The sequence below is a fragment of the Thamnophis sirtalis genome, unplaced genomic scaffold, assembly GCF_051295495.1.
Source record: "Thamnophis sirtalis isolate CommonGarterSnake01/CBP01778 unplaced genomic scaffold, rThaSir2_p1.2 scaffold_7, whole genome shotgun sequence".
NCBI lineage: Eukaryota > Metazoa > Chordata > Lepidosauria > Squamata > Natricidae > Thamnophis > Thamnophis sirtalis.
In genome coordinates, this window is record NW_028261387.1 from 40,753,213 (window position 1) to 40,780,747 (window position 27,535).

Genomic DNA, 27,535 nt, shown 5'->3' on the forward strand with positions numbered 1-27,535 from the left:
GTATATAAGAGGTGGAAAGTGATGCAGGTCATGTGTAAAAAGGAAATACAGACAGGCCTGATTGGTAATGAGTAGCAGTTAGCAAAAAGATACTCTTCAGTTGTGCTTAAAATAAAAGGAACTGGAGAGAAATAGCATGCTGATTGCTTAATGGAGATGGACAAAAGGTTAGCAGATAATTAAGCTAGAGTACTTAACTCTTATTTTTGCTTAGTCTTCTCTAAGATAAAAAGATGTATTATACTAGGCAATTGTGAAGAACTTGTTGATAAAGCAGGATTGCAACTTTGGCTTAATAGATACATAATGTACATGCTGTAGGGTACCAAAAAGAAAAACAGGATTTAGAGGGTTACAGACCTCCCAGTATTCATACATGAGCAAAATCATAGTATTATAATAAAGTAATTGAGTACCTTGACAAAATATACATTACTAAAAATCAGTATGGAATGGATTATTCTGCAGTGAAAACCATTGACAACTGGGACATGGTTAAGGTGCTTTATAAAACCATGTGCAAATGGGGACTGCACTAAAACTGCTTTGGCCCATCCATATTGTCCACAGTTCTGCTCATGTATTAACCAAAGTCTATTCAATCTTTCAAATAGAGTATACCATTCCATGCTTGGGGATTGCTGCTGGTTATTGGGAGGGCCTAAAAACACAGCACAACACATATGTATAAGCCTAGAGACATCAAATGGTATCTGTGATCTTGAGGGGTCTGTCTGATGAGGTTTGGGATTTTCCTTCCTTGCTTTTAAGATGTGTGGACTTCTGTTACAACCTTTTGGTTCTGTTAGGTAAGCTCCCCGTTGGGAGAGTGAATACGTTCAGAGAAGTGTTGTTAGAGTTGTGTTGGAGAACACACAAACCAGCATACAGAGACACTGCAGTTTAAATAGGCTTTTACTTTCATGGAAATAGAGGTATCAGAGTCCATCAAACAGTCCAAGTCATACACGGATAAGACAGTCAGTCATCAATGTCTTTCAGTTAAGGGATAATCCAAATAACATAGTCCAGTATCATATAATCAGTTCGGTACTCAGAGTTTGCTAACAGTTGCAAAACTTACAATAGCTCACGGCACTTCCAGCTTCCAAAAACTCAGATCAGATCAGCCCAGCATCTAACGAACAGAGAGCTAACAGTCATTCTGGCTCCCTCTTATGGCCGATTGAGGAAAACAGCAACCAATCACATTTTACAGTATGATTTAAAGAAACAGGTACAGCATTGTTACATGATTTACGTATATTGCCAACCCAACCGTTAGATTATATTCCTAACATTCCCCCCTTTGGGTAGGACAATATATACAATTTACAATCTTAATCTGTATTCCTTGCAACAACGTTTATATGTTATCCTCAGACATGCAGTACTCCAGTGAAACTAATTTACTATTCACACTTTACTTTACATTCAGATACGTTATATCAGTGTGTTTTGACCTAGTTTTTACAGCAAGATTAATCGTTTTTCAGTATTATCATATGGAATTCATAGTAAATCAGCCCATTGTTTCTAGATTCATACGAAATGCTAGAAAAAACTTTTCAATATCTAATTGAAAATATGTAACCATTAGATTCTCTTTCATTTGCTAGCTATCTTAGCAAAGTCTGGATAAATATGTGTAAGTTTGCTTTCATTTCTGTTTCTGCCCTGAGCAAAGGGTTGAACTTCATGATTTAAATAATATCATCCAACTCAATGCAATTTTAAGTCATTTAACTATCCTGTAAAACTGTAGTTATTGCTTGTATTTTATCATATTTTAGGATGTAAGGATGGAACTATGCTTCCTCTGAATATATAGAATTAAAGTTTGCATTATTTCTGGATTGGATCTTGAGGATGAGTATCCATGTTTTCATGATGTTAAGGAGTTCTTTTTCACAATTAAGGCTAATAATAATTCCATTGTTTCTGGAGGTATCAAGCAAAGTGTTGTGGTGTGCTTGGAATTCTGAGAAAATATAGTGAGTGTTATAACTAAGTGATTGGTAGGGAAAGATTGATTGTTTATGAAATAGTTGCTATGATGGCTACACAACATAGATATTTGGCTGGTAAAATAAACTGGTAAGATTCTTCCCTCTGCCTCTTGGTGCTGCCACCAGCTTCCCTAGGTTATTTTTTCGGGCCAAGTTCAAACAAATCTCAAGGCTGCAATCACCCATTATTTTCATTATTTTTTATTTTCTATAAATGCCTATAGAAATTACATTATGCTCAGATATAAATAAATATGATTGACACATTTTTTTTCAGCTGGACTGTAAGTTTTGTTCAATTCTATACCTTAGGCTGCTTTTCAAAATGTTTAGAAATGTAACATATATAGGTAGTCCTCGACTTATAACAGTTCATTAGTGACCGTTCAAAGTTACAACGGCACTGGGAAAAAAAAGACTTACGACCATTTTTCACACTATTGCAGCATCCCTGTAATCATGTTCCAGTATTTGAGTCAGTGACAAATTGCTTGGCAACTGATTCCCATTTATGACATTTGCAGAGTCCTGGGGCCATGTGATCACCTTTTGTGATCTTCTGACAAGCATAGTCAATGGGGAAGCCAGATTCACTCTGCAACCATGTAACTAACTGAACAACTGCAATGGCTCACTTAACAACACTAGCACAAAAAGTCATAAAATGGGCCAAAATTCACTCAACCAAGTTTCACTTAGAAACAAAATTTTTGGGCTCAATTGTGGTCGTAAGTCGAGGACTATCTGTACTGCAGATATACTGTATTTTATATTTTTGCAAATCAGGCTATTAACTGAGCCTTTGAAGCACATGACCATATTATTAATATAGATGCCTTGGTTACTGGTCTGTTTATAGACAAAGTTCCAGGTCCTATGCATCTTTGGACTTGGTCATATGAGAAACTTTACCGTTCTTCCCAAACTTAAGAATCTACCTGGATTCTAAACTCATTGGAGGAACAATTTCTGAAGATGTGAGAATGAACCTTCTTGAGCTGCACTAAGGGAGGTCATGTTAATCCCCTTTGCTATTGGAAAAATATTAGGCAGAAGTATGGTGAACAGATTGCTGTCTTCTTTTTTAGTATTTTATTAGTAACTTCCAACCATATTGGTTGGAAACATGCAGAAAGGGACCTTCATCCTGCAGTAGATAGACAATGGCTAAAGTGATGATGATGATTAGTAACTTAGTTTTAGCTTATTGTTAGCCACTATGTCCATAGTTCATTAGTGATAGAAAGACTTAAACACAAAAATGAATAATAAAGGAAGAATTGTTAGGAAGTATTTATTTGGATTGCTTTGTTGCTGCTGCTGTGTGGCTGATTAAGCCTGCTCATTTAGAATCTTAGCATGATTTTATAAATAATTAAATGTTAAGATGCTGAAACAGGGTCAGGGCATGCAGGAAATGGCCAAGCAATATTAATTTTCAGAAGTCGTTCTGTAAGCAGAAATGTGATGCCTGATAAAATCATCATTTCACTGGCTGCTTGATGTCTCCTATTGAAAATCTTCAAAGATCCAAACTTACCTTCATAGAAATGAGAAGGGAGACAGGATGAGATGGAAGTAAGGAGGCCGCTGTCCTGGATAAGATCACAATTTTCTTCTCTTGTGATTGTAAGGCTTATCAGTGTTTAACTGATGCATCTCTTTTCCATGTCTCTGAAAGTTCATCTCCTTTCTGTCTGTTTCTTTCAGAGAGTTGATGAGTGGATGGCAAAGGAAGGCCTTTTGGATCCCACGGTCAAGTCTATTTTTGTTACCTGTGGAGATTGGGACTTGAAAGTAATGTAAGTATGGGACACAGGTATTCATATTCTGATGATTTTTGCCCCTTGCCAGCTTTTCTTCCTCACTGGAACATCTGTCCATCTCTTAATTTGGGGCTATGTCTGAATGATATACAGTATTACTAATGCATGCAGCCTCTTGAATGGTCAGTTCTGACTTTTCTGCATTACTCCTCTATGTACCAGCATGTAAATACATTACAAGCACAACAACGAAGGACCTTGGCACTTACTTTTTGCTTGTATAAATATATAAATGGCATAAAAGTCCAGTTTCTTCTGCACCCTTCCGTTTGATACATTTCTATTTCAGGCTTTTCTACTTTTGAAAATATTCTCTCTAACTATTCAGGATGCATGATGTAGGCAAAACTATTTCTTTTGAGCACATTTCAGATTAAGAGAGTCTGATCTTTAATATCAAGAAAATTTTTATTTCACAACTTAAACCAAACGCGTGATTGTTCCCATGGTCAGGTTTTGGATTAGAGGACTAGAAAGCAACTAACTGCTTGGAGTGTCCAAGCTCGGGTTAACTTCAGCTTGCTGCCCAAGGAACTGAGTTTGAAACTTTGTTGTAGCTCCGCCTCCTGGTTGCTCCAGAGGCTCAGTTTTAAAAAACTCAGTCGCCCAACAGGACGTATTACCAGGGGCTCCAGTCCTTGTGCAGCAAGCTGGACCACAATTAAGTATTTCCTAGAGAGTTTGTAGCTCCTTTTTTGCTAGTTTGGATAGATAGGTTGCAGTTAGGGTAATTTTATCCTGCCTTTCTACTTCTTCGAGAATTCTGGGCTAGGCCTCTGAGCCTTAAAGGCCTTAATCCATCACGCAGGCAGGCTCCCTGGGGCGATCGCAGCCCAGCCTCCACCTGGGCTGTTTCTAGGTCGGGTCTCTCCCAAAACGCCGGTTCAGTGAGTACGTGGGGGTGGTGGTGATTCGGCTGCTAAAGCCTTCCTGAGCCCCTGACAGGAGCGCTAGGCTCCGTGCCGGCCCGACAACGCTCCAGGCACGCGCGGCAAGAGAGTCCGCCATTTTAAACGGCCCGTTTTGGCGTGCTTTCATTTCCAGGCATCTACTCTTGCCGCGCAGCCTCCCTTGAACAGCGGATCACCGCGGAGGGCCGCCTTAAGCCCGGAGACTCACGTGGGGTGCTCACGCTGTCTCTTGCCCTCCTTCTCCTTCCAGCGGCCGCAGGGAACCCGGGCTTCAACCCCCCGCCTACCTGCCTTCAGTGCGGATCCGCAGGCGCTAGGCCGATCCTCTCAGCCAGCTCCAGCCTCCCTCTCCTCTCTTCAGCCGGCTAGGCCTCTGAGCCTTAAAGGCCCAGCATGTGGATCAGGTTCTGGCCTACCCCAGGCCTGGTCTACTGCCATTGCCAGAATGGAGCAACAGCTTAGTACTATCAGCATGGAAGAGAGGCAAGGGGAAAAGACCGGGCCCACTCCCAGTAAGCGTAGCAGGCCCAATCCATCGGGCAAGGGAATTGGGGGGGGGTATTTCCCCAAGGGAGAAGCAGCCTAAGGTAGGCCCGGCCTCCAAGGCTGAGGAAAAAATGGCACTGCGCCGTCAGAAGGCCCTGGAGAAACAGTTCCAGAGGGCCCAGGCCGCACAGTGCAAGATTTCTATGGAGCCATCCCCCATCGAGACCGGGGGTGGGTCTCCCAGGGGCGAATCCCAGCAAGGGGAATCCCCTCTAGGCCCAGGCAATGAGGACTTTGGGTTCTCCCCCAACCCTCATAGGGCTTCCTTGGGATCCCCTACTCATTCCATGGCTATGGATTCCCTAGCAGACATGGATTTAGGAGCTGAGGAATCCTTAGCTCCATCTGAATTGGAGCCTCCTCCCCTGCAGGGTCAGGAGTCCATCCTATCCAGGGCCATGGAGGAGGTAGTAGCTCGGGCCATATCCAAAGGCATCTCAGATGGCATGGTACAGCTGGCGGCCCAGTTGCCCTCTGTGGCGCACAAGCCAGCTCCCAGTCAGGCCAAGTTCCCCAAGGCTTCTGAAGCTAGGGCACCCTCTCCTGCCCCCACGGGCCTTAGTGAGGTGTCAGATCAGGAGGAGCCTGAGGTAGAGGTTCCGGTCCTATCGGAGGATGAGGAACCTGCCGCTGAACAGGCCACGGGCTCAGCCCTTTTCAATCCGGCCATGTTTAAGCCCCTCCTTACGAAGGCCAGGGCTGCAGGCCCCCAGATGGGTCTCCCAGCTCCTGCAGCAAAGTCTATATCTGATCCGGTCACGGGTGTAGTCATAGGGCCCCAGGACCCCTCATTAAAGGCGCAGGCCTTTTTAATGAGGTTCCTCCGCCTTTGGACCTCGTGCCGGCACCCCAGTTATTTTTGGACATCATCCAACGACAATGGGTGCAGCCGGGGACTCTAGCCACTCCCAGTGGGACGGAGAGGAAGCTATTCACCATGGAGGCTCCCCTGGAGGAGCTCCTCAAGGTTCCTCAGGTGGACGATCCGATTATGGCTCTCACATCCCCCACTTTCCTTCCAGCCGAGTCATTGGAAGGCCTCAAGGCAGAGGACAAGAGGGCGGAATCCGCGGCTGGGCCTGGGCCATGCACGCTTCCGCCAGCTCCTCTTATTTTGGCAGGGCAGCCCTCTTCTGGCTCCGCAGGCTGCGGGCTGGCCTCCCGGCAGGCAACTCCAGGACTAGGCAGGACATCACCAAGATCATAGCCGCCGTGGAGTATTCTGCTGATGCATCCCTGGCCGCCACCAAATTTTCATCCAGGGCGCTGGCCTCGAATGTCACCTCGAGGCGCCTGCTGTGGCTCCGCCACTGGCAGGCTGATGTTAAAGCGAAATGGAAGGTAGCTTCCGCCCCCTTCAAGGGAGGTAAGCTGTTTGAAGAGGCCCTAGATCCATTCCTCACCGAGAATAAGGATAAGCACAAGGTGCTCCCTCCGGTCACAAAAAAGCACGAACGGAAAGGTCAGCCCTTTCGCAAAAATTCCTTTCGGAATAGCGAGCCCTCCACTTCCACTGCCGGTCCTAGTCGAGCCTACGGCACCTCACAGGATCGCGCCCAGGATAGACCCTCCTTTAGAGACAGAGGGAAGCAGCAGGTTTTCCGCAAACCCTTCCGGGGAGGCTATTCCAACAGGCTCTTTAGAAAGTCAAAGTGACCGTCACAGGGCTCCCCCCATAGGCGGCCGGCTCCAGCTCTATGCCGCCCAGTGGGAGGAGACGACGACGGACAGTTGGGTCAAGAACACGGTCCGCCACGGGCTGACCCTGGAGTTCCTGTCCTTCCCCCCGAGAACCTTCCTCCATTGCCCTATCCCCAGGTCTGCCCACAAGTTACAACTGATGAGGGCGGAGATACAACACCTTTTAGAGATAGCGGCCATAGAGGAGGTCCCCAGAGGGCAAGAAGGCAGGGGATTTTATTCCATCATCTTCCTGGTCCCCAAGTCATCAGGGGGGGTGAGGGCGATCCTGGACCTCAAGAAGCTGAACAAGCATCTGGCGTACAAGCGCTTCAAGATGCAGTCCCTCCAGACCATCCTGGGCTGCGTCAGACCGGGCGATCTGCTGACATTGATCGACCTGAAGGAGGCGTATCTGCACGTTCCGATCCACCCGGCGCACCGCCAGTTCCTGAGGTTCCACTTTGCCCATCACCATTACCAGTACAGGGCCCCTTCGGGCTCTCGTCGGCCCCGTGGACCTTCACCAAGCTGCTGGCAGCTGTAGCCGCACGACTCCGGTCTCTGCCCGTCAGATTGGAATGCTACCTGGACGACATACTTATCCACTCGTCGTCCAGGAGGCAAGCCCAAGCAGACCTGGCCACCATCATCAAGGCCCTGCAGCTTCACGGGTTCTCAGTCAACCTCACCAAGAGTCATCTGAACCCGACCTGCAGGATCCAGCACCTCGGAACGATCATTGATTCCGAAACCTGCCAAGTCTTCCTCACTCAAGAGCGAGTCGACAGCATCTGGACCCTGGTGAGGAGCATCCGCTCGACCGGGTCAGCCTCGATCCTCTCTCTATCACAACTGATGGGGAAGCTGGTGTCTTGCATCGCGGTGGTCCCTTGGGCGCGGCTGCACACGCGAGAACTGCAATGGTTCCTGCTCCCTCTCCAAAGGAAGAAGACCAGCAACTCCAAACGGGTGGTACGGGTCCCACCGAAGGTCCTCCGCTCCCTCTGGTGGTGGCAGACGGAAGCCCTCCTCAAAGGCACACGCTTCAGGGAGCCAAAGAGGCTGATAATCACCACAGACGCCAGCCTCTTTGGCTGGGGTGCTCATCTGGGAACAGCGGTGGTGCAGGGCAGGTGGTCGCAGGTGGAGCTCGCCCACAACATCAACTGGCTGGAGCTCCGGGCCGCAAGACTCGCCCTGCGCCACTTCCTCGACCAGGTCAGAGGCCGCGATGTACTGATTCTGACGGACAACATCGCCGCCAAAGCCTACATCAACCACCAGGGCGGCACGCGGTCTCTGGCGATGATGTCGGAAGCAGAGACTCTGGGTCGCTGGGCGGAGAGTCATCTGACGTCATACGAGCAGACCATATCTCCGGCCTGGACAACGTGACAGCGGACTGGCTCAGCAGAACAACCATCCAGAACTCGGAATGGCGTCTGCACCCAAGACTGTTTTACCAGCTGTCTCAGAAGTTCGGCCACCCGGTTGTCGACCTGTTTGCCTCGCCAGCCAACGCCCAACTTCCAAGGTACTTCACCCGGTTCCATTGCCCAGGGGCGGAGGGCACGGACGCTTTAAGATCCCGCTGGCCCCCGGGTCGGCTGTACGCCTTCCCTCCGCTCTCTCTGATACCACATGTCATTCGGAAGATTCTGGAGGAAGCTGCGGAGGTGCTCCTAGTCGTCCTCACTGGCCGAGGAGGACTTGGTTTGCCGACCTGGTCAGTCTGTCGGTGTCCCGGCCGTGGCGCATACTTCAGGAGCAAATCTCCCTCAGCCAGGGGGTCGTCCAACATCCGGAGCCCCAGTGGCTGCAGCTGGCCGTTTGGCACTTGAGGGGGACCTCCTGAGGCTTCATTGCTTCTCCGACAGAGTCATTCAGATGATCCAGGCCTCCAGATGACCGTCCACCATCAGAATCTACGAGGCTACGTGGACAGCCTTTTCCAGTTGGTGCTACATCACCTTGTAGCATCCTCTGCGACCATTCCGCAAGTCCTGGAATTTCTTCAGGACGGTTTGGAGAAAGGGCTGGCACCAAACACTCTCCGTAGACAGGTGGCCGCCCTGAGCACCATCCTGTTTTCTGACTCTCAGCTACCGATTTCACGACATCCTCAGGTAAAGGGGTTCCTGAAGGGGTCATCCAACCTTTACCCGCCCACCATTCACAGGTACCCTACCTGGGACTTGACTGTTGTTCTGCAGGCATTGGCCGCATGTCCCTTTGAACCGTTGCGGACGGTAGGCCTATGCCACCTTACACTAAAGACCGCCTTCTTCATCGCCATCACCTCCGCCCGCAGAATTTTGGAGTTGGCCGCCTTGTCTGTCAGAGGCGACCTTTGCATTTTCCACTGCGACAGAGTCATATTGAGACTGGACCCTGCCTTTGTCCCGAAGATTAACACCATCTTCCACAGAGCGCAGGAAGTGGTACTCCCTGACTTTTGCCCTCGTCCCAAGCACCAGAGGGAAGTCACTTGGCACAAATTGGACGTACGGAGGGCGGTGCGTATTTACATCAAGCGAACGGCTCCTTTCCGTAAATCGGAGGCCTTATTTGTGTCATTCCAGCCGGCCTCCATGGGGAAGAAAGTCATGTCCTCTACCATCGGACGCTGGCTCAGAGCGTGCATCAAGTTGTCTTACGAGATTCAGGCCAGACCGGTTCCCTCGCGCATAACAGCACACTCTACGAGGAGCGCTGCGACTTCGGCCGTCTGGGCTACGCAAGCGCCAATTGAAGAAATCTGCCGTGCTGCGACGTGGTCTGGTCCATCTCCATTTATACGCAACTATAGACTGGACACTTTCGCCTCCACTGAGGCGTCCTTTGGGAGGAGAGTTCTACAGAGGGTCGTGGCAAGCACTGCGGCCCCGGACATTTCTTCTTCCCTCCCGACTTCGACATAGCTTTGGCATGTCCTGAGCTTGGACACTCCAAGCAGCGCCTAGGAGAAAGACCATTGGCTTACCTGAATGGTCGTTCTCGAGGCCCTGCGGAGTGTCCAAACCCACCCTTAAGGTGGGGCCGCGAGGTGTGTTCTTAGCACCTTCGTGTCTTGGACTTGGACTTGGACTAGTTCAGTCATGGACTATTGATCTCCTTCATTTTTTAAAACTGAGCCTCTGGAGCAACCAGGAGGCGGAGCTACAACAAAGTTTCAAACTCAGTTCCTTGGGCAGCAAGCTGAAGTTAACCCGAGCTTGGACACTCTGCAGCACCTTGAGAACGACCATTCAGGTAAGCCAATGGTCTTTTTGCTTGTATAAATATATAAATGGCATAAAAGTCCAGTTTCTTCTGCACCCTTCCGTTTGATACATTTCTATTTCAGGCTTTTCTACTTTTGAAAATATTCTCTCTAACTATTCAGGATGCGTGATGTAGGCAAAACTATTTCTTTTGAGCACATTTCAGATTAAGAGAGTCTGATCTTAAATATCAAGAAAATTTTTATTTCACAACTTAAACCAAACGCGTGATTTTTCCCATGGTCAGGTTTTGGATTAAAGGACTAGAAAGCAACTAATATTTCTATTAGGCTATTCAGATCTGGGAAATTATAGGCTGGTTTGCTTAATTTATTTTTTTCAATAATATGATGAAATAGGCACAGAAAAAGAAAAAGAAAAAACAGAAAACAAGAGAAGCTTATGTCTTCAAGCAGGATAAGTAGCTTTGTGGCCCACAAGAGATGTGATAGAGTAGTTTGGGGAACGTTAATATCCATCTTTGTTTTCTACATGCATTTTCATTTAAATGGCACAGAAGTCTTGATTCCAGATTCAGAAAATGCTATGAAAATGGCTCATTTATTCCTTCTTTCCATTTATCTTTTTATACAACAGCTTCAGAGGCTGATGATTAGGCTGATTCCTGAGCATTGCTGGTGCCAAGTAGAAAATTCATGATCTTGTGATTCTAGCTTTTCAGAAGTAAGAAATTCAGCTACCTGTTAGTGATCAGCTTGTCACTTTATTTCAGATTGGCTGTAGCAGCCTTAGTGGTATCACATCCGATTAGCTATATGTCAGAGACTATGCCTTGGCTTGAATTAGAGAGGGTTTGTTGCCAATCCTGACTTGTCTCATTTCCCCATTTACTTTAATCCATCACTACAATGCTGAGGTTCCCCCTTAACTAATTAAGTTTGCATGTGTTTAGACACATTGCCAAATAAGATTTAGCAAAGCAGAACTGAGCTACATCTCTTTGCAAATGGGATTGATGTGGAGCTCGCAGACTGCCTCTGAGATCAAAGAAACATAGAGGATTGAATCTACAGGATACATCGCTTATACTTCTCAGTGAACTTTAATTGTGTCTAAAGGTAACCTGCAGAGGAAGCAGCCACTGCACATTTGCTACACAGATTATTAAAACCTGTTTCAAAACTATGAGTTGAAATCCAGATTTGAGAGTAGGATAGCATAGGGTGCTGTGATGAAATAAAAAGACCAGTTTTTTTTCCAAAATATTTTATTTCCATTCCATTCTATACAATCACATGTTTACTGTGCATAACCGAGGCATATAACATTGAATAATAAACACAGCCCTCACTTATATGGAAAATGCCCTCTACAATACAAACCCAATATACCTCCTTGGCCCACCATACACCCTCTTTCAACCCCCTCCAACTTTCATTCTTCCTTCTTACATACCCCTCTACTACCTACTTCCCCCCCCCTCTATCACTCCCTCTCTTAATCCATTCCCTCCCTTCCTTCTCCTCCTCCTCTCTCTCACCCTCTCCACTCTCCTTCTTCTTTCACTCAACTCCTCCCTTCGGTGTATTTCTATTGCCTTCCAATATATTCAGCTTGTTCTATTTTAACACTAACATTAAAAAGCCACAGTATACAAGTGGAATCATGTACTTTAGAATTTAACACATATTGTATTTCCCCCCTCCCCCCCTCCCCCTAGAACCCCACCTCCCTTCCCTCCCCCCGACTTCCCAGAGCCCATACACGGTATAGCATTTTAACAATCACAGTCTAAGATATCTCAACATTGAGCTCAGTTTCTTACTGTTACCCAAATTTTAAACAGTTTAAGTTATTACTAATGTTAAGCATAAGCTATCTGGAGTTTCTTAGTCCCATATTTACTTTATATATAATGAGCAGTTTACATTGTTCGTATACATTAAACTCAGCTTCTCACCATTATACAAACTTAAACAGTTTGCATTGTTCTGTCTATTTCCAAACCCATTAATTTTGTTCCCTTTGTCCCTCCTTCCTCTATAACACAATGTAGATACATTTCGAATTTTTCTTTTGATTTCCTCTTCCAACTCTTTTTTTTTTGCCTTTATTTGTATCCATATATATATATAGGATACTACAAAAGTCTTATAATACCAAGCTACAAATTGGCGGACAGGATTTGATTGTCTTCAAAGAAATACCACCCCAAATGTTAAGAGCCAGGAGAGATTACGCTTTTCTAGTGGAAGAACTCAGAAACCGTCAGATACAGTATAGATAGGATGTGCCATTTGGTATTATAATTACACTTGGTGAGCAAAAATATCGTCTCAACTCTGTAAGGGAAGCCTGAGATTTCTATCATAAGACCCTGAAGGTGGGACATCCTGAATCATCTGGATCCGGAGAAAGACAACGAGAAGGACAAGATAAATAACAAATTATACAACCACAAGATAGAAAGCATCATCTTTCCCTCCCGGTAGGTCAAGGGATCAGAGAACAAGGACCTAGCGGTACGACTACCAGACGAATGGGGAAATAAGGCAGACTGTAACAACTTTAATAGTTATTGGCCATTGATTAAGGAGTTATGTCCGAACTTTTTATAAAAGAGAAAGAAAATATTTTGCTATTTCAAACAGCCTCAATCTCGAACATGGTCAATACTTTGTGACTTCTGTCATGCAAAAGAAAAATGACATAGCTGCATACTGAAGAAAAGATATTGACTTGATGGATAATTATGAACTTTTATATAAATTACTGATGATTTATGTTCTGGGGCGAAGAGGACGGAGATTGTGGTGGGGGTTCTTTTGGATCATGGCCCAGTTTGGATGGAATTGGGAAGGGTAGTGCAGGCAAGAAGATCTTGGAGGTCGAATGGGAGCTATTTTGATATGAAAAGTATATTAATGATTGTAAAAATTGCTATCTGAATATCATGTTCGGAATATGAATAAGGGCATATTTAGGGAATTTCTAGGAGACCCAAGAAAAGTATATATGAGAGGAGTACTGATGAATATAAAAATATATATGTATATATATGTATGTATATATATACATATATATGTGTGTGAAGGTGTGTGTGTGTGTATGTATGTGTGTGTGTGTGTGTGTGTGTATATATACCAGGATGGTGTAATTATAATACCAAATGGCACATCCCATCTATACTGTATCTGACGGTTTCTGAGTTCTTCCACTAGAAAAGCGTAATCTCTCCTGGCTCTTAACATTTGGGGTGGTATTTCTTTGAAGACAATCAAATCCTGTCCGCCAATTTGTAGCTTGGTATTATAAGACTTTTGTAGTATCCTATTTCTAGACTCTCTTGTAGCAAAATATATGATTACATCTCGAGGAAGCTGTCTCTGTTTTGCCGTCCAAGAATTATGGCGGTAAATTTTTTCAATCTGCCAATCAAAGTTGATTCCCGGTCTTCCCACCAGACGACTGAAGGCCTCTGAGAAAATCTGTTTCAGGTTCTCCTGTTCCCTTTCACGCAGTCCCCTGATTCTTAATGCAAGCTCCATCTTTTTATAATTTATCATAACGATTTGTTTTTCTGTATTTTCAACTTTTTGTTGCATCACTTCAATTTTGGATGTCAAGTTAGTATTGGCTTCCTCCAGAAGCTCTAGCTTATCTTCCATTCCAGCTTTTTCAACTTTTTGTTGCATCACTTCGAATTTGGATGTCAAGTTAGTATTGGCTTCCTCCAGAAGCTCTAGCTTATCTTCCATTCCAGCTTTTTCAACTTTTTGTTGCATCACTTCGGTTTTGGATGTCAAGTTGGTATTGGCTTCCTCCAGAAGCTCTAGCTTATCTTCCACTCCAGCAACATACTCTGTCAATACAGTTACAAGTCCTATCATGTCCTCCTTTGTATTAGCAATCCTAGTATCAAACTTGTCACAAAAGTCTGTAATAAGTTGCTTTATCTCCTCTCTGAATTCTCTAAGTGTCTCAAAAAGAAATTCTTTCGTTAGCAAATCTCCAGTAGGGGGCGTAGAAGGTAAAGGCTGCGATTTCATGTCAAATGCATGAGGTGTATTGCTAAAAGGACGTCTCCCCGACTTTGATTTTGGTGCCATTATTTCAAACAGTTAGTCAAGAATTACTCGAACTCTGCTGGCCCGTTATGTAACTTGCAAGAGAAGAAAGTGTTGAGTCCCCCCTTTATTTGTTCATAGAGGTTTTTCAAAAGATTTCAAAAAAGAGCGTTGTAACAAAGCACGTCTCAAAAAATTAGCATTGTAATGAAACAATTCATATTCATCTGTGTTTAAAATATCTCTATATTGACAAGGAGGCTTAACAGCTTTTAAAAGTTGATAAGAAAAAGAAAAAGAAATTCTTGGTAGGTCTTCAAGGAAACAATGTTAATTAATCGGAGAATGCTATCTGGCAATACCTTTGATCTTTCTCTCTGTCGGCTGTGCCAGGAAGCTAAAAATATACAAATGCGAAGGCTACAAGATCTTAGAACCAATTACACAAAGGGATTTTTTTATCACATTGAAACTGGGATTTTTGGTAGAAAAAAACAAATAAAGTTCTCAAGTTCGGTCTCTGCCTGTATTAATTTCAATAACATAGTTACAAAAATTGTCCAACGGGGGGGGGGCTTCTTGCCTTGTGCTGTAAAAAAAAAACAGCTGAGATTTTCTGGCCGGAGTAAATGACTCAGCCTTGGCTGACTCTCCCCCTCCGTTCGCAGCCAAAAAAAAACCTGCGAACTTCAAAGAAGACTCTTACCGACTGAGTCGCTCTCTGCTTTTTTCTTGCCTGAAAAAAGAGATATCTAGTAGATATTAAATAGATAACGAACCAGGAATCTGGGGGCAGCTCAGTTAAGCTGCCGACGACGGCAAGTCCCTCCCCGGAAGTCAAAAAGACCAGTTATTAAATAAATTACAAGAATACTTTTTGTAAGATAACAGCTATTAAAACACATTTTTCAAACAATTGCAGAGAAATAAAATTGTGTGCTTTTAAAAATACACGTTTTATAGTATTTTGTTTATTTATCATTAGCATTTGAAACAAATCGCAATAAATGTAAGAAGGGAGGGAAATGGTTGTCTGTATTTTCAATAGTGCCTGTTAAGGCATGAGTGTAGACAACCTGTGGTTATAGTTTCTCTGTAGCCACTGATGTATTTTTTTCAGGTAGTCACTAGAGTCACCAAAAATTGTACAGCTCTTTTTCAATAGGAAAACAATTTATATACATCTTTCGGTTTAAGCTTAAACACATACAAATAAAACACATAGCCGTCCTGCTATCATTCCTGGTAACACTGCTGGAAAGATTGTCATGATGGAGTAACTAACAGTTGAACTCTGCCATGATATAATATTATTTGTTTATTGGAATTTTTTAGCCTCTTTTTATTTTTTTGGTAAACTCAAGGCAGAATACATACTTAAAGTTCCTGTCTTCTGTTTTCCCCATAACAGCTCTATGAGTTGGGTTAGGGGGAGAGAGAAAGAGACTGATCCAAAATCATCCATCTATTTCTTATACTCAGGGGAAAATAGATCTCACAATCTCCTGGTTCATAGCCTAGCTAGCACCTTATTCTCTACACCAAACTGGCTCTCTAATAATAACCTCATTATCCAGGTAACAAAATAATTATTTTAAGGTAAAAGATGTGAAAGGTTTTGGGCAATGTTGATATATGTTATACAGAAATAACAAGACAGGCAAAATGAATCTGACTGTACCCAATGAAGAGAAAATATTTTCTTGTTCTGGTGAGGGAAGAATCTGGATGGGCAAAATCAGGACTTTGTGCTGGTCCCCAAAACATATCCAGAAATAGTGGTTCAGTAAATTCAGTTGTCCTGCAGACATATTCTGAATTAACAGAAACTTGGAAATAGTTTTGAAGACAGGCATACAGTGCAAGGCTGCGATCCCCATGGGAGACTACCAAAGCATGGGTAGCTGATGGAAAGCAATTCTGCCCAGAAATAATATAGTTTACTTATTCTTATATTATTTTGAAACACTTTAGAGACATTGTTCTTTGTTAGGGGTTGATGGCAGCTATAAATATTGAGGCATTAAAAAGCTCAGGCTTTGCTTTTTCCAGGTGGTGTCATGAGCTTATCTGAAATTGGAAGTGTATTGCTGGGTGTACAATTACACCTCCCTTCTCACTATGGCTATAAAACTAGAATCAATAACGAGGTGCTGATTTTGTATTCACTCTTTGCATTGGTGGATCAACATTTTTGGCTTCCCCTGATCAACATCGATTGGACTGGCAAAGGGGAGACAGCTTTTCCTTTCCTATCCACCAGCGTTCTTTCCTTATTGAGATGCAGTATCTTTAACGAGGAAAAAGTTCCTGAGTGGAACATCACCTTTCTGAAGGCTTGTCCTTATAAAGGTATTTCACATCAATATATCTCATGTCAAATTTGGCAAATATGAGTCACTCATTCTAAAACCTTTCTCTACTAAAGAAAGAAAGAAAGAAGTCCTTGAACAGAAAAGAGAATGAACCATATCTCACAGCTTGAATACTTCATGACAGCAGTGGATCTAATGAGAGAGGTCCATTCATTCTGGATATAAAATGTCCATTTCCATTGGCAAAGAAATACTCTTAATTAAAGAAAAACTACCTGAAGCTACAGATAAGAGACACTACAGCTGCCAGGTTGAAATATATGATTTGGGATTCAGTCTTGTTAAGCTTATGAAACCTTAAGCCTAAGAACAAATGGAAAGGGACTTGTTTTGGTGGGAACTATTTGAGAATGGAAAGCTGGTAGGCCATGCTTTAGAGGTTGTATAAGAAGCATATCTTGGAAGCCAATTTAGTGAGGGATTTACAGTAAAGTCATAAGTTTACTCATTGCTATAAGCAATCAGTTACAGTATATACCCGAGTATAGGCCGACCCGAATATAAGCCGAGGCACCTAATTTTACCACAAAAAACTGGAAAAGTTATTGACTCGAGTATAAGCCTAGGGTGGGAAATGCAGCAGCTACCGGTAAATTTCAAAAATAAAAATAGATACCAATAATGTTTTTGAATATTTATTTCAAAGAAAAACAGTAAACTAGCGGTGTATTCAATGAAATACTTCACTCACCTCATGATGCTGATGTCCCGCTGTGATGATGATGTCCCGTGCAGCCGCGGGAGCGATGTCCCGCCTCCTATGACACACGGCACAGTGATTCCTATCATTGGATCACTGTACCAGAGGAGGTGGGACATCGCTATGTGGCTGCTTGCCATAACAAGGAGGAGGTGGGACATCGTTGCAGAGCGGCAGGAGGGGGAGGAAGGGGAATCGTAAGACAGCCCTGCATTACATTAGAACGTGAGGAGGGGGGATGGTGCGGTGCGCGCTGCGCGGCAAACTGACACAGAGGGAGGGGAAACTCACAGGGGCACTGGGCCATTCACGAGTGTCACCCAGCGGCATGGCCCCGCCCCTTTTTCTCCTCCATTTCGGGCAAATTTTTCACTGACTCGAGTATAAGCCGAGGCGGCTTTTTTCAGCCCAAAAAGTGGGCTGAAAAACTAGGCTTATACTCGAGTATATACAGTATATATCCCTTGTAACAAGCATTGCACCATGCTTCCTTGTAGGGAGAGATGAAATAATTGCAGCACAAAAACATGGCTCAATATTACCCCCTATATTTTTTGCCAAATTCTGCCTTTTTCAAACAGTGGGATTGGGAAGAGATATATAGAATTGTTTTCTAAAAGATAGGCATCCTCTGATAAAAGGATTTGAGTTTTCTTTTCTGATTGTTGCATTTGTTGCATTGTGTTACTACCAGGAGATTGTCCTAATTGAAGAAGACCAAACTGTGGTCCAGAAAAAACAGACCTAAAATATAGCTTTTACATTTAATTTTATGGAAACTGATACAGATGGCATTCCAATGATCATCTTGTCTTAAATCCAAGTATGGATCAGTCTTTTGCTTCAGGCATTTTATGTGAGTCAGCAGGCAAGCCAGTAGTTAACTATTTTGAATAGGCTGAGGAAGCTATGATTTTAGAACTTCAACAGCTTATTCTCCAGGTTGTATGAATTTATTGTGTATTATAGTCCAGACCCTTCCACTGAAATTCAAATTTCACCTATTTAAATGATTGTTTCATTCCATGTTTTGTTCGTTCTTTCTATTATCACAACATGTATATTTTCATAAAAGGGTATGCATAATAAGAAATTGGTTGCGATGCTGCAACTTGCATATACCACATGAGGATTTGTTCATGTGTCAGTTCAGAATAAGAACTCGAGATAATTTAATAAGACAGTTATGAAGATCGAGACCACCAACTTCATATTTTATATATATCTAATGGCCAGAAGCATGCTGTTGGTGTATTTTAAACAGAGTATGATGGCAGTGTTTTTTCCTTTGTCTCCATGTTGTCTCTGAAAATAATTATACTTTTGTAAATATCAAATAGGCCTACTATTTTAACGTATATTTTAAAAAAGAGGAGTTGCAGTTGTTATTTATTTATGTAAATATTTGTATTCTGCCTTTATTATTTTTTACAAATATCTCAAGGTAGCAAACATATCCAGCACACCTTCTTCTTTTCTTTTCCCCACAACAGCAATCCTGTGGAGTGGGTTGGACTGAGAGAGTGTGACTGGGCCAAAGTCACCCAGCTGGCTTTCAAGCTGGTTGTTCCAATTATGCATTATATTGAAGTTCTTTTTTAAAATTAATGTATTGTCTATCAAACCAAGCATTTCTTTCTGAGCCAGGTTCATTCTGTAGTTTTCTTTGTACATTAATTGCTTATTATGTATTCTGATTACAATAGTAAAAACTGATACAAATTAAACTTTAAGTAAAAATAGTAAGAAAGAGTGCAGGAAAAAAGAATACAATGAAGAAAAAGAAAAATATCTAAAGAAGTGAGTTCCAAATTTCATTACAAGTATAGACACGTTTAGTAACTCTTCACACCGTATAAAATTACAAACAGATCTCTTCTCATATCCCATCCTTTATTTATAAGCAAAATATCAACTTTTTAATCCTTTCAGAACAATGTCTTTAAATAATCACTAGAACTTTGCAAATGAATGTCTTAACTTTGATCAAATAAATCAACTTTATATTCCTTCTTTTTACTTCTAACAATCTTAATCTTTACTTCACCCAAAAATTAACGTAGGATTTGATTTCTCTTCAGTTCTTATTTATCCAATCACACAAACTTCTTCATGGGATTTAAAAATGTGTTTTGTAAATCAAGAAAAAAAAACATTTTCCAGATCATTCTCTTGGTTTATCATTTATATTTCCCTTTAATTTTTAAAACTATATTACTTTGGCCTGTCATATATAGTTCCACTTTTAGTACTTTCTCTGTCTTGTCAGGCAAAATTTGCTTCAGATCTGTCATTCCCTCATTGATATCTTTTGGACATAATTTGGACATAGAATCAGAGATCATTACTGACACTGCTAATATTGTAGCTACTCATTTCTAACTCCATTCTTCAAAGATCTCCTTTAATATTGCCAGTTTTGTTTTTTTTTTATTTTTTTATTTATTTATTTATTTATTTATTTATTTGTTTGTTTGTCTGTTTATTTAATTTATTCTATCTATCTATCTATCTATCTATCTATCTATCTATCTATCTATCTATCTATCTATCTATCTATCTATCTATCTATCTATCTATCTACTTCATATGGCTGCCCATCTCACAAGTGACTCTAGGTAGCATGCAACAGTGATGCTTTGTGTCACTTTGTAAATCCCAATTAGCTTTCTTCCTTTTACTTGGTATTCTGTAGTAGTGTCTAGTATCTAGTTTCTAAAATCATATAGTCCCTTATTTTTGTTACAAGCCAAACCAAAATGATTCTGGTTCTTAGGTAGTCAAAATAATTCTGGTTCTCACAAGAAGTTAATTTGTTTTTTATAGTTAATTCCAAAATCTTATAGTAAAAATCAGTATTCAAAATTTAACTGGACATTTTATCCACTTGTAATTTTTTTAGATCAAAATATTATTTAGCCTTTTGCTATTTATTTCAATTTATTTAAGTTCTTAAACATGTGATTAATGTTTCACTTGTTCAGAATTGAAAATAAAGTTGCCTCCTTTCCTTAAGGAGCTATGTGCAGGACCATGAAGTCTAAGTAACCTTTTCATTGAATCCACGCAATCGCTATGCAATTTTTTACTGCATAACTTAAAAAATATTTTAGGTGAAGTCTTCTTTTTTAAAAAAAAATGTATTTTATCATAAAAGATGGGCACTGGCTTACGTGAAACCAATACCAAGATAGAATTGTGCGAGTTAGGGTTGTTAGCCGATGAGAAATAAATACAATCTACTCTGGGGACAATATACTTATGAATATATATATTTGGAGTAGTAGTTGGTGTGAGCTACCCTCATTCATTGCTTGTTTCCTTTTCTAAAACATCTAGCTTTCCACTAGTGATGTAAGATGCTGGCTTAGATGAACTTCTGATCTGATAAAGAAAAACTCTTGTGTATAGTTTAAAAAGAACATAGACAAGGGGAATTGACTATCTGCAGGGGGCGAAAACTGTTTACCTGATATTTTTCATGCAGACAAGTTCTAACCCATTTCTTTTTAAAGTACTAATTGTTCCAATGCTTTACTTTGATACGTTTTAGAAAACAAGTCTAATACAGTGATAAAACATAATGGAATGGCTTGAATTGTTTATTGTTCTTATTGCATTTCTTAGTGAATCTTCAGTAATAAATTATTCTATTGCTTAATTTGATTTTACTGTTCTTAATGTTTCCTTACTCAAGTTTTATAAGAAGAGTTGATTGTGTCATTGTAAGAATAGCTCATGAATAACTAGGCAATCAAAAGCAGTTGTTTACGGCCTAAAAGTAAAATCCACTCCAAGCCATGTTTATGTTTTAACTCATCAAAATCAACACTTAGCAGTGATCCATTCACAACATTAGTCTAATATTTGTAATATTAATGTATAATATTGGGTATGTTTGCTTAAATCATGGGTATCCATGATTCTCTGCGGCAGAAGTGTGTCCACCATCAACAATTTTCCTAAGAAGGAAATGTTGGAGACAGGTTGAAATTATCTAGAGCAGAAGGATCTAGCAATGGCTTCTTGATGAAGAAAACTACCCTGTCCTTATCTCAAGGATGCATTAATCAGTTTTGGAACTTACCTACATATCACTTCCTGGGAAGCCTTAGCCAACTAGGAGGGACATAGATAATATACACATTAGGGCTGAGATTAAAGTTCTGAGAACCCTGTTAATTTTTTTCAAGAATTACAATGTCAAACTCACCCCAGATAATAATGTAAGACCAAGCTTCATTTAAAGCCACATGCCACATTATCAATACTAGAGTACAACTTGGAGTAAATCCAACCTAACAAATACCTAGCATATTCCTCACATCAGTCCTGCAAAAGTTTCAGCCTATGTCTCGGGCTGCTTCCTGGCCAAAATGGACCTAAAACAAAAGCTGCTGATTACTGTTGCAGAAAGGGAGGAAAAAATTGACCCTTTGCCTCCCTTGACCACAACAATGCCAAGTTTTAAAGATGGCTCTAATTCATGCTATATTGGCTTTATTCCTTGTAGTCCTCCAGCAGTACTCTAGGCATTCCTTCTCCTGTTTCATTTTCCTTGGCTCTTCGTAAATCAAGGAAAGCCCTAGATCCCTGGAGGCACAGAGGCTGACTGTGAGTAATCTGGTCCAACTCCTTCTCATACCAAGCAACAATGAAAGTTTTGTCAGATCCATGCATCGTGCCATCAGAGATTGCGCATCAGGAATTTGGCTGGGCCAGTCTTTCCTGTGGTGCTAAGCAATACCAGTGCACTGTTAGATTTAACAGTGGTTTGACCAAGACAGAGAAGGGATGATATTTTTTTCCCAGCCCCAAATTATATTGCCATTGCAGCAGAGGGAAAGGTCAGGTCTGAAGTGTGACCATCTTTATGTGTCAGGTCCTCCGCTCTCATTGTGGTAATCAACTCTTGAGCTACCTCTGATTCTGCCTGGAAAATGTAGATTAAAATCCCCCAAACCCCAGCCATTGAATTAAGGAGCTTGAGTAGGGAGGTTGTTTGGCAGCAGGGATTCTGGCATATCAGCAACAGTTATATTCAATCCTTAGATCCATCTTAATAAATACTGTAGGCTCTCATGCTGGGGGATGGGCAGTGACAAGGGGATTATCCAAGATAACTATAGTATATATCTTGTGCCACTGAAATTTCAGTGAAATTGTGCATAGTGAATTTCCCTGGCAGAGTTAATAATCTATAGTACTTTCTGCTTTGTTTTGTATACCAAGGGCAGATTGTCCTATTACTTCAGAATTTCTCTTCCAGTGTTATCATTTCATGGCCTGTAATATTAATATCAATTTGGTATTACAAATAATTGTTCAGTATCTGCTTCCTCTGTACCTGTGTTTGAAGCAGAGACTTGGATCACTGTATTATTAAAAAGCTTGCCTTGGACTGAAATTGAGATCAACCTATCATTGGGGGGTGGGGGTGGGGGTGTCAGAGCGCTGAGTTTAACACTTTCTTGTTAATAATGATGGCTTACTTGATTTCTTCTATGGTTTTTCTATTTCCGGTACAGGGTGATGCTCCTTTGATGTGAAGTGACCCATTCTAGTCCATTACAGTTCACTGATTCCAGGAATGTCAGTATTCAGTCATGACATTTCTACTCTGAAAACATCAAGTCTCCCTTGGTTCATGGTTCTGACATTCCATATACAAGTAGTATATCTTTCTTTGAAGCATCAATATATATTTTTTGCATCAGGGCATATTAACATCTGGACATTCTTTCAGCTTTAATCCAGCCACATCCTAAGTATCAGTGTTACTCGTATTCACCCCCTGCCATTTCCCAGTAACTTCTTGGTACCCTCTAACTTTCAGGATAATCTCCTAGTATATTACTCATATTGTGCTGAATGTGACTATCCATGTAAGTGTTTGGGCAGAATGCTGTAGATTACCATTTCTTTCTCCAATGTCTGTTTTCCAGGGCGCTGCTCAGGAGAGTCCAAGCAAGGGTTAAATACAGCCAAACTGCCCAGAGCTGAATGGAAACTTTAAGCCACGCCTCTGGTGCTGATTATCCCCAGATTTTCAATTCAGCTAGCCCAGTTCTAGATGCGCTTTAAGTTTTTCTTTATTTAGTTTATTAGCTTGGACTCTCTTGAGCGTTTACTGCATTTTCAGTTTAGGGGTGATCAGGCTGAGTGAGTGTAATTAGATTTCTTTAATTCATTTCTAACTCGCTCTTCAGTTCTCCGGCGTCCTGCTTAACTCCCAGGCACCGCAGGGAATGCAGGCAGCTGCTGGAGCAGTTAAGACCCTCGCTGGGGAGGGGGAAAGCCCCGCTGAGGCTCCTGCGGTTGGCGTCCGTGCTTTTGGTGGCCGGCATGCAGGTGCGGTGCCTCAGAGGTCCGGATGGTTTGCTGGCTACTTTAAAGTAATTAGAGCTCCCGGTCGCCATTTTGGGAGCTATTTGCAGTTTCAGTTTCTGATTGCAACCTCGTGGCAGCTGCTTGCAGCCTGATTCACAGCAGGTGCCATGAGGAGCCACTCTGTCCGGCCTGGCTGGCAATTAGGTGTATCCTTTTCACCTGAGCGGCAAGGATTGGGGCCGCTGGTCACAAGCCTCATTCCTGCAGCACTGGGAGCTGTTAACGCTTGTCTTTATTCCACCTGCTGGATATTGCTGCTGCAACCCCCCCACGTCTCCAGAGCGTCTGTTGGTTTGCAGGACTTTGCAAGGTGGTGAGTGGAGGTAGCCCCTGATTATATTTGAGCACAGTTTAATAATGGCTGAGCAGGCTCCCGATGATTCCACCCAGGCAGGGGTTTCCTCCAGGGTTTTCTCCAGGCAGGCTGGTGTGGCTGCCAGGGAGGCCATCAGGGGCTCCAAACCATACTCCAGGCCAGCCCCTAAGCAGGGATCAGGGCCAGATAAGGATGCATTGCGTCACCAAAAGGCCCTTGAAAAGCAATTCTCCAAGGCCCAGCACCAAACGCAGTCCTCCCAGTCGGTGTCTCCTGAGGAGCCCGCCATGGAAGTTCCTTCAGCCCAGCCAAGGCCTGTTTCAGCCAGTGAGAATGAAGGCCGGGAGTTTTTCCCCACAGCTTCTATGTCTAGGGCAGTATCTTCAGGGGCCTCTATGGTGGATCAATCTGATCTTTTCGCTTACCCTTCGGATCTTGAAGAAGGCCCTACCCTGGGCCCCTTGGCCCCTCAGCTTCCGCCTTCAAGGCCTAAACCCAGGGCAAGGCCCATGGCGGATCTTGGGCCTGACCTTTCAGTGGAAATGCAGGAAGTTATCAACAGGGCCATTTCCCAGGGCATCGAAGCGGGCATGTTGCACAAGGGCCCCAGCCGGTTCCCAAGGCGGCTTCTCCTCCACGTCCCTTGCATTCCCCCCACTCCTCTTCAGGTTCTGAGGCTTCGGACTGGGAGGAGGGGGATGACATTCTGCCTGTTCAGGAGGCTGAATTCTCTGGGGAGGAAGGTGCAGCAGTTCAAAAGCCCTCTTCTTCGGGACTATTTAACATTGCAAATTTCAAAACCATTTTGGACAAGGCCAAGCGGGCCACCCGTATGGGGTCCACTCCACCTGTTCAAGTTCCTGCTGAACTGGATGATTTGTCTGGGGATTTGTTTGAGGAGCCGGTCTCGGTTCAGGAGATCATTCCTATTCCCAAGATGTTTCTTAATTTGGTTCAGAAACAATGGGCTCAGCCTGCTACCATGGCTACCCCCTCTAGTAATGATAAGAGGCTGTATACTGTGGATGCCAGCCTGGAGGATTTACTTAAGCTACCACCTATCGATCCTCCGGTTGCGGCCCTCACCTCAACATCTGTGCTTCCGCCTGATTTGTTAGAGGGTCTTAAGGCTGAGGATAAGAAATCTGAGAATGCCTGTCATAAGACGCACCAGGCGGCTGCATGGGCAATTAAGACGTCTGCCTCGGCTTCCTTTCTTTCCAGGGCAGCTCTCCTTTGGTTGAGGAAGCTGATGGCGAGGGTTCCAGTTAGGTATACCAAGTTGTGGCAGCAGATTAACAAAATCATGGCGGCGGCCGAGTACACTGCCGATGCCACCCTCAGTGCGACTAAGTTCGCTTCTTGGGCCGTGGCTTCGAATGTTACCACCAGGCGTCTCTTGTGGCTGAGGCATTGGAACGTTGATATGCGCTCCAAGTGGAAGTTGGTGTCGTGGAGGTCTTAGACCCTGTCCTAGTGGAAAATAAGGACAAAAAGAAGGTGATGCCATCGGTTTCTAAGAAATCCGATAAGAAGGGCTTTTATTTCTATAGGAGGCAGTCCTTTCGGAACTCGGAACCTTCTTCGAGTTCTGCGCAGTCGCATCACCCATTCCACCAGCAGACGGACAGGTCCCAGGACCCCCAGTCCTTTCGGGACAGGGGTCGCCAGCCGTATTACTCCAGACACCCCTTTCGGGGGGGATCTGGCTCCCGTCCCTTCAGGAAGTATAAGTGACTGTCAGCTCCCATAGGAGGGTGGCTCCAATTGTTTCACGCCCAATGGGAGCAGGTCACGTCGGACCAGTGGGTGTTGCAAACGATCCAGCTGGGTCTCACCCTAGAATTTCTCTCTCTTCCTCCCCGTCATTTCATCAGGTGCCCCGTCCCCTCAAAAGATGTTCCTCATGGAACAGGAAATAAGACATCTCAGGGAGATCAGGGTCATAGAGCCGGTACCTCCAGGTCAGGAGGGGACAGGGTTCTATTCCATCCTGTTTCTGGTTCCCAAAAACTCCGGAAGGTGGAGGGGGATCCTAGATTTAAAGAGGCTAAATTATCATGTCACTTATCGGAGGTTCAAGATGCAGTCCCTCCAGTCAATCCTGGGCTGCATCAGGCAGGGAAACATTTCAACCTCCATAGACCTGAAAGAGGCCTACCTCCACGTATCCATCCGCAAAGCTCACCGCAGACACCTGAGGTTATCCTACACCGGTCAACACTAGCAGTACCGGGCCATGACGTTCGGCCTGTCATCAGCCCCAAGGACGTTCACCAAGGTCCTCGTAGCAGTGGCGGCATTCCTCAGGTCGCGACCAGTAAGACTGCATGGCTTCTCCATCAACTTGGAAAAGATCCATCTTCACCCAACGACCAGGCTTCAACATCTGGGGGCCGTCATCGACACCGTCGCCTGCCAAGTCTTCCTGTCTCCAGAGAGGATGGAGAGCCTCAGGGAGATGGCTATGCAGGTTCGGCAGTCTCCTCGTGCCAAGGTAGTTCTGCTGTCACAGCTCCTGGGCAAGATGATATCATGCCCGTCCATCGTTCCGTTCTTCACTCTCGTCCCCTCCAGTGGCTCCTGCTGCCCTACCAAAGTGTCCGTTCAAGGAGCCGACCCGGCTCACCTTCACGACGGATGCCAGTCTGTACGGTTGGGGGGCTCACGTCCGCAACCAGATTGCTCAGGGCAGATGGTCCTCGGTTGAGGCAGCACACAGCATCAACTGGTTGGAGCTGAGGGTGGTCCGGTTGGCCCTGCTTCGGTTTCAGACGGGCATTCAGGGTCATCATGTGAGGATACTGATGGACAACATCGCAACAAAGGCGCACATCAACTGCCAGGGGGGCATGCGGTCCAGGTCCCTAATGTCAGAAGCCGACGACCTAGGTCGGTGGGCGGAGCTCCATCTGCTGTCCATTCAGGCTGAGCACATCTCCGGCATGCTGAACACCCAGGCGGACTGGCTGAACAGGGCGACTGTCAATTACTCGGAGTGGTGCCTGCCTCCGCAGCAGTTCCAGCACATAGTTCAGAGGTTCGGTTGCCCGCAGGTGGATCTGTTCGTGACAGCGGCCAACTCTCATCTTCCCAGGTTCTTCTCCAGGTTCCACGACCCAAGGGCCAAGGGGGTAAACGCTCTTCACTTCCCTTGGCCGAAAAGTCTGCTCTACGCCTTTCCCCCGTTGCCTTTTCTTCCCAGAGTCATCAGGAAGATCCTAGCGGAGGTAGCGGAGATCCTTCTGGTGGCCCCCTTTTGGCCCAGGAGGACCTGGTTTGCCGATCGGATGAGTCTGTCCGTCCGAGACCCGTGGCGGATTCCTCCACACGAGATTTCTCTCTGCCAGGGGGCCCTTCTTCATCCAGAGTCCCAGTGGCTGCAACTAGCCATTTGGCACTTGAGAGGGATCTTTTAAGCAAGGACAACCTTTCCACCATTCAGGCATCACGTCGTCCTTCCATGGCTCGGATTTATGACGCCACTT

The 27,535-nt window shown here is 43.9% G+C and overlaps 1 protein-coding gene across 3 annotated transcripts in view; it reads left to right on the plus strand.

Annotated features, from left to right (window-relative positions):
• ERI3 (ERI1 exoribonuclease family member 3) overlaps nucleotides 1-27,535 on the plus strand; it is a 305,203-nt gene that overhangs the window by 67,276 nt on the left and 210,392 nt on the right. For all 3 annotated transcript variants that reach the window (XM_087719794.1, XM_087719795.1, XM_087719796.1), the window contains one exon: nucleotides 3,720-3,811. In XM_087719794.1, the coding sequence (XP_087575920.1) occupies nucleotides 3,720-3,811 (92 nt within the window). The remainder of the gene's footprint in view (nucleotides 1-3,719; nucleotides 3,812-27,535) is intronic.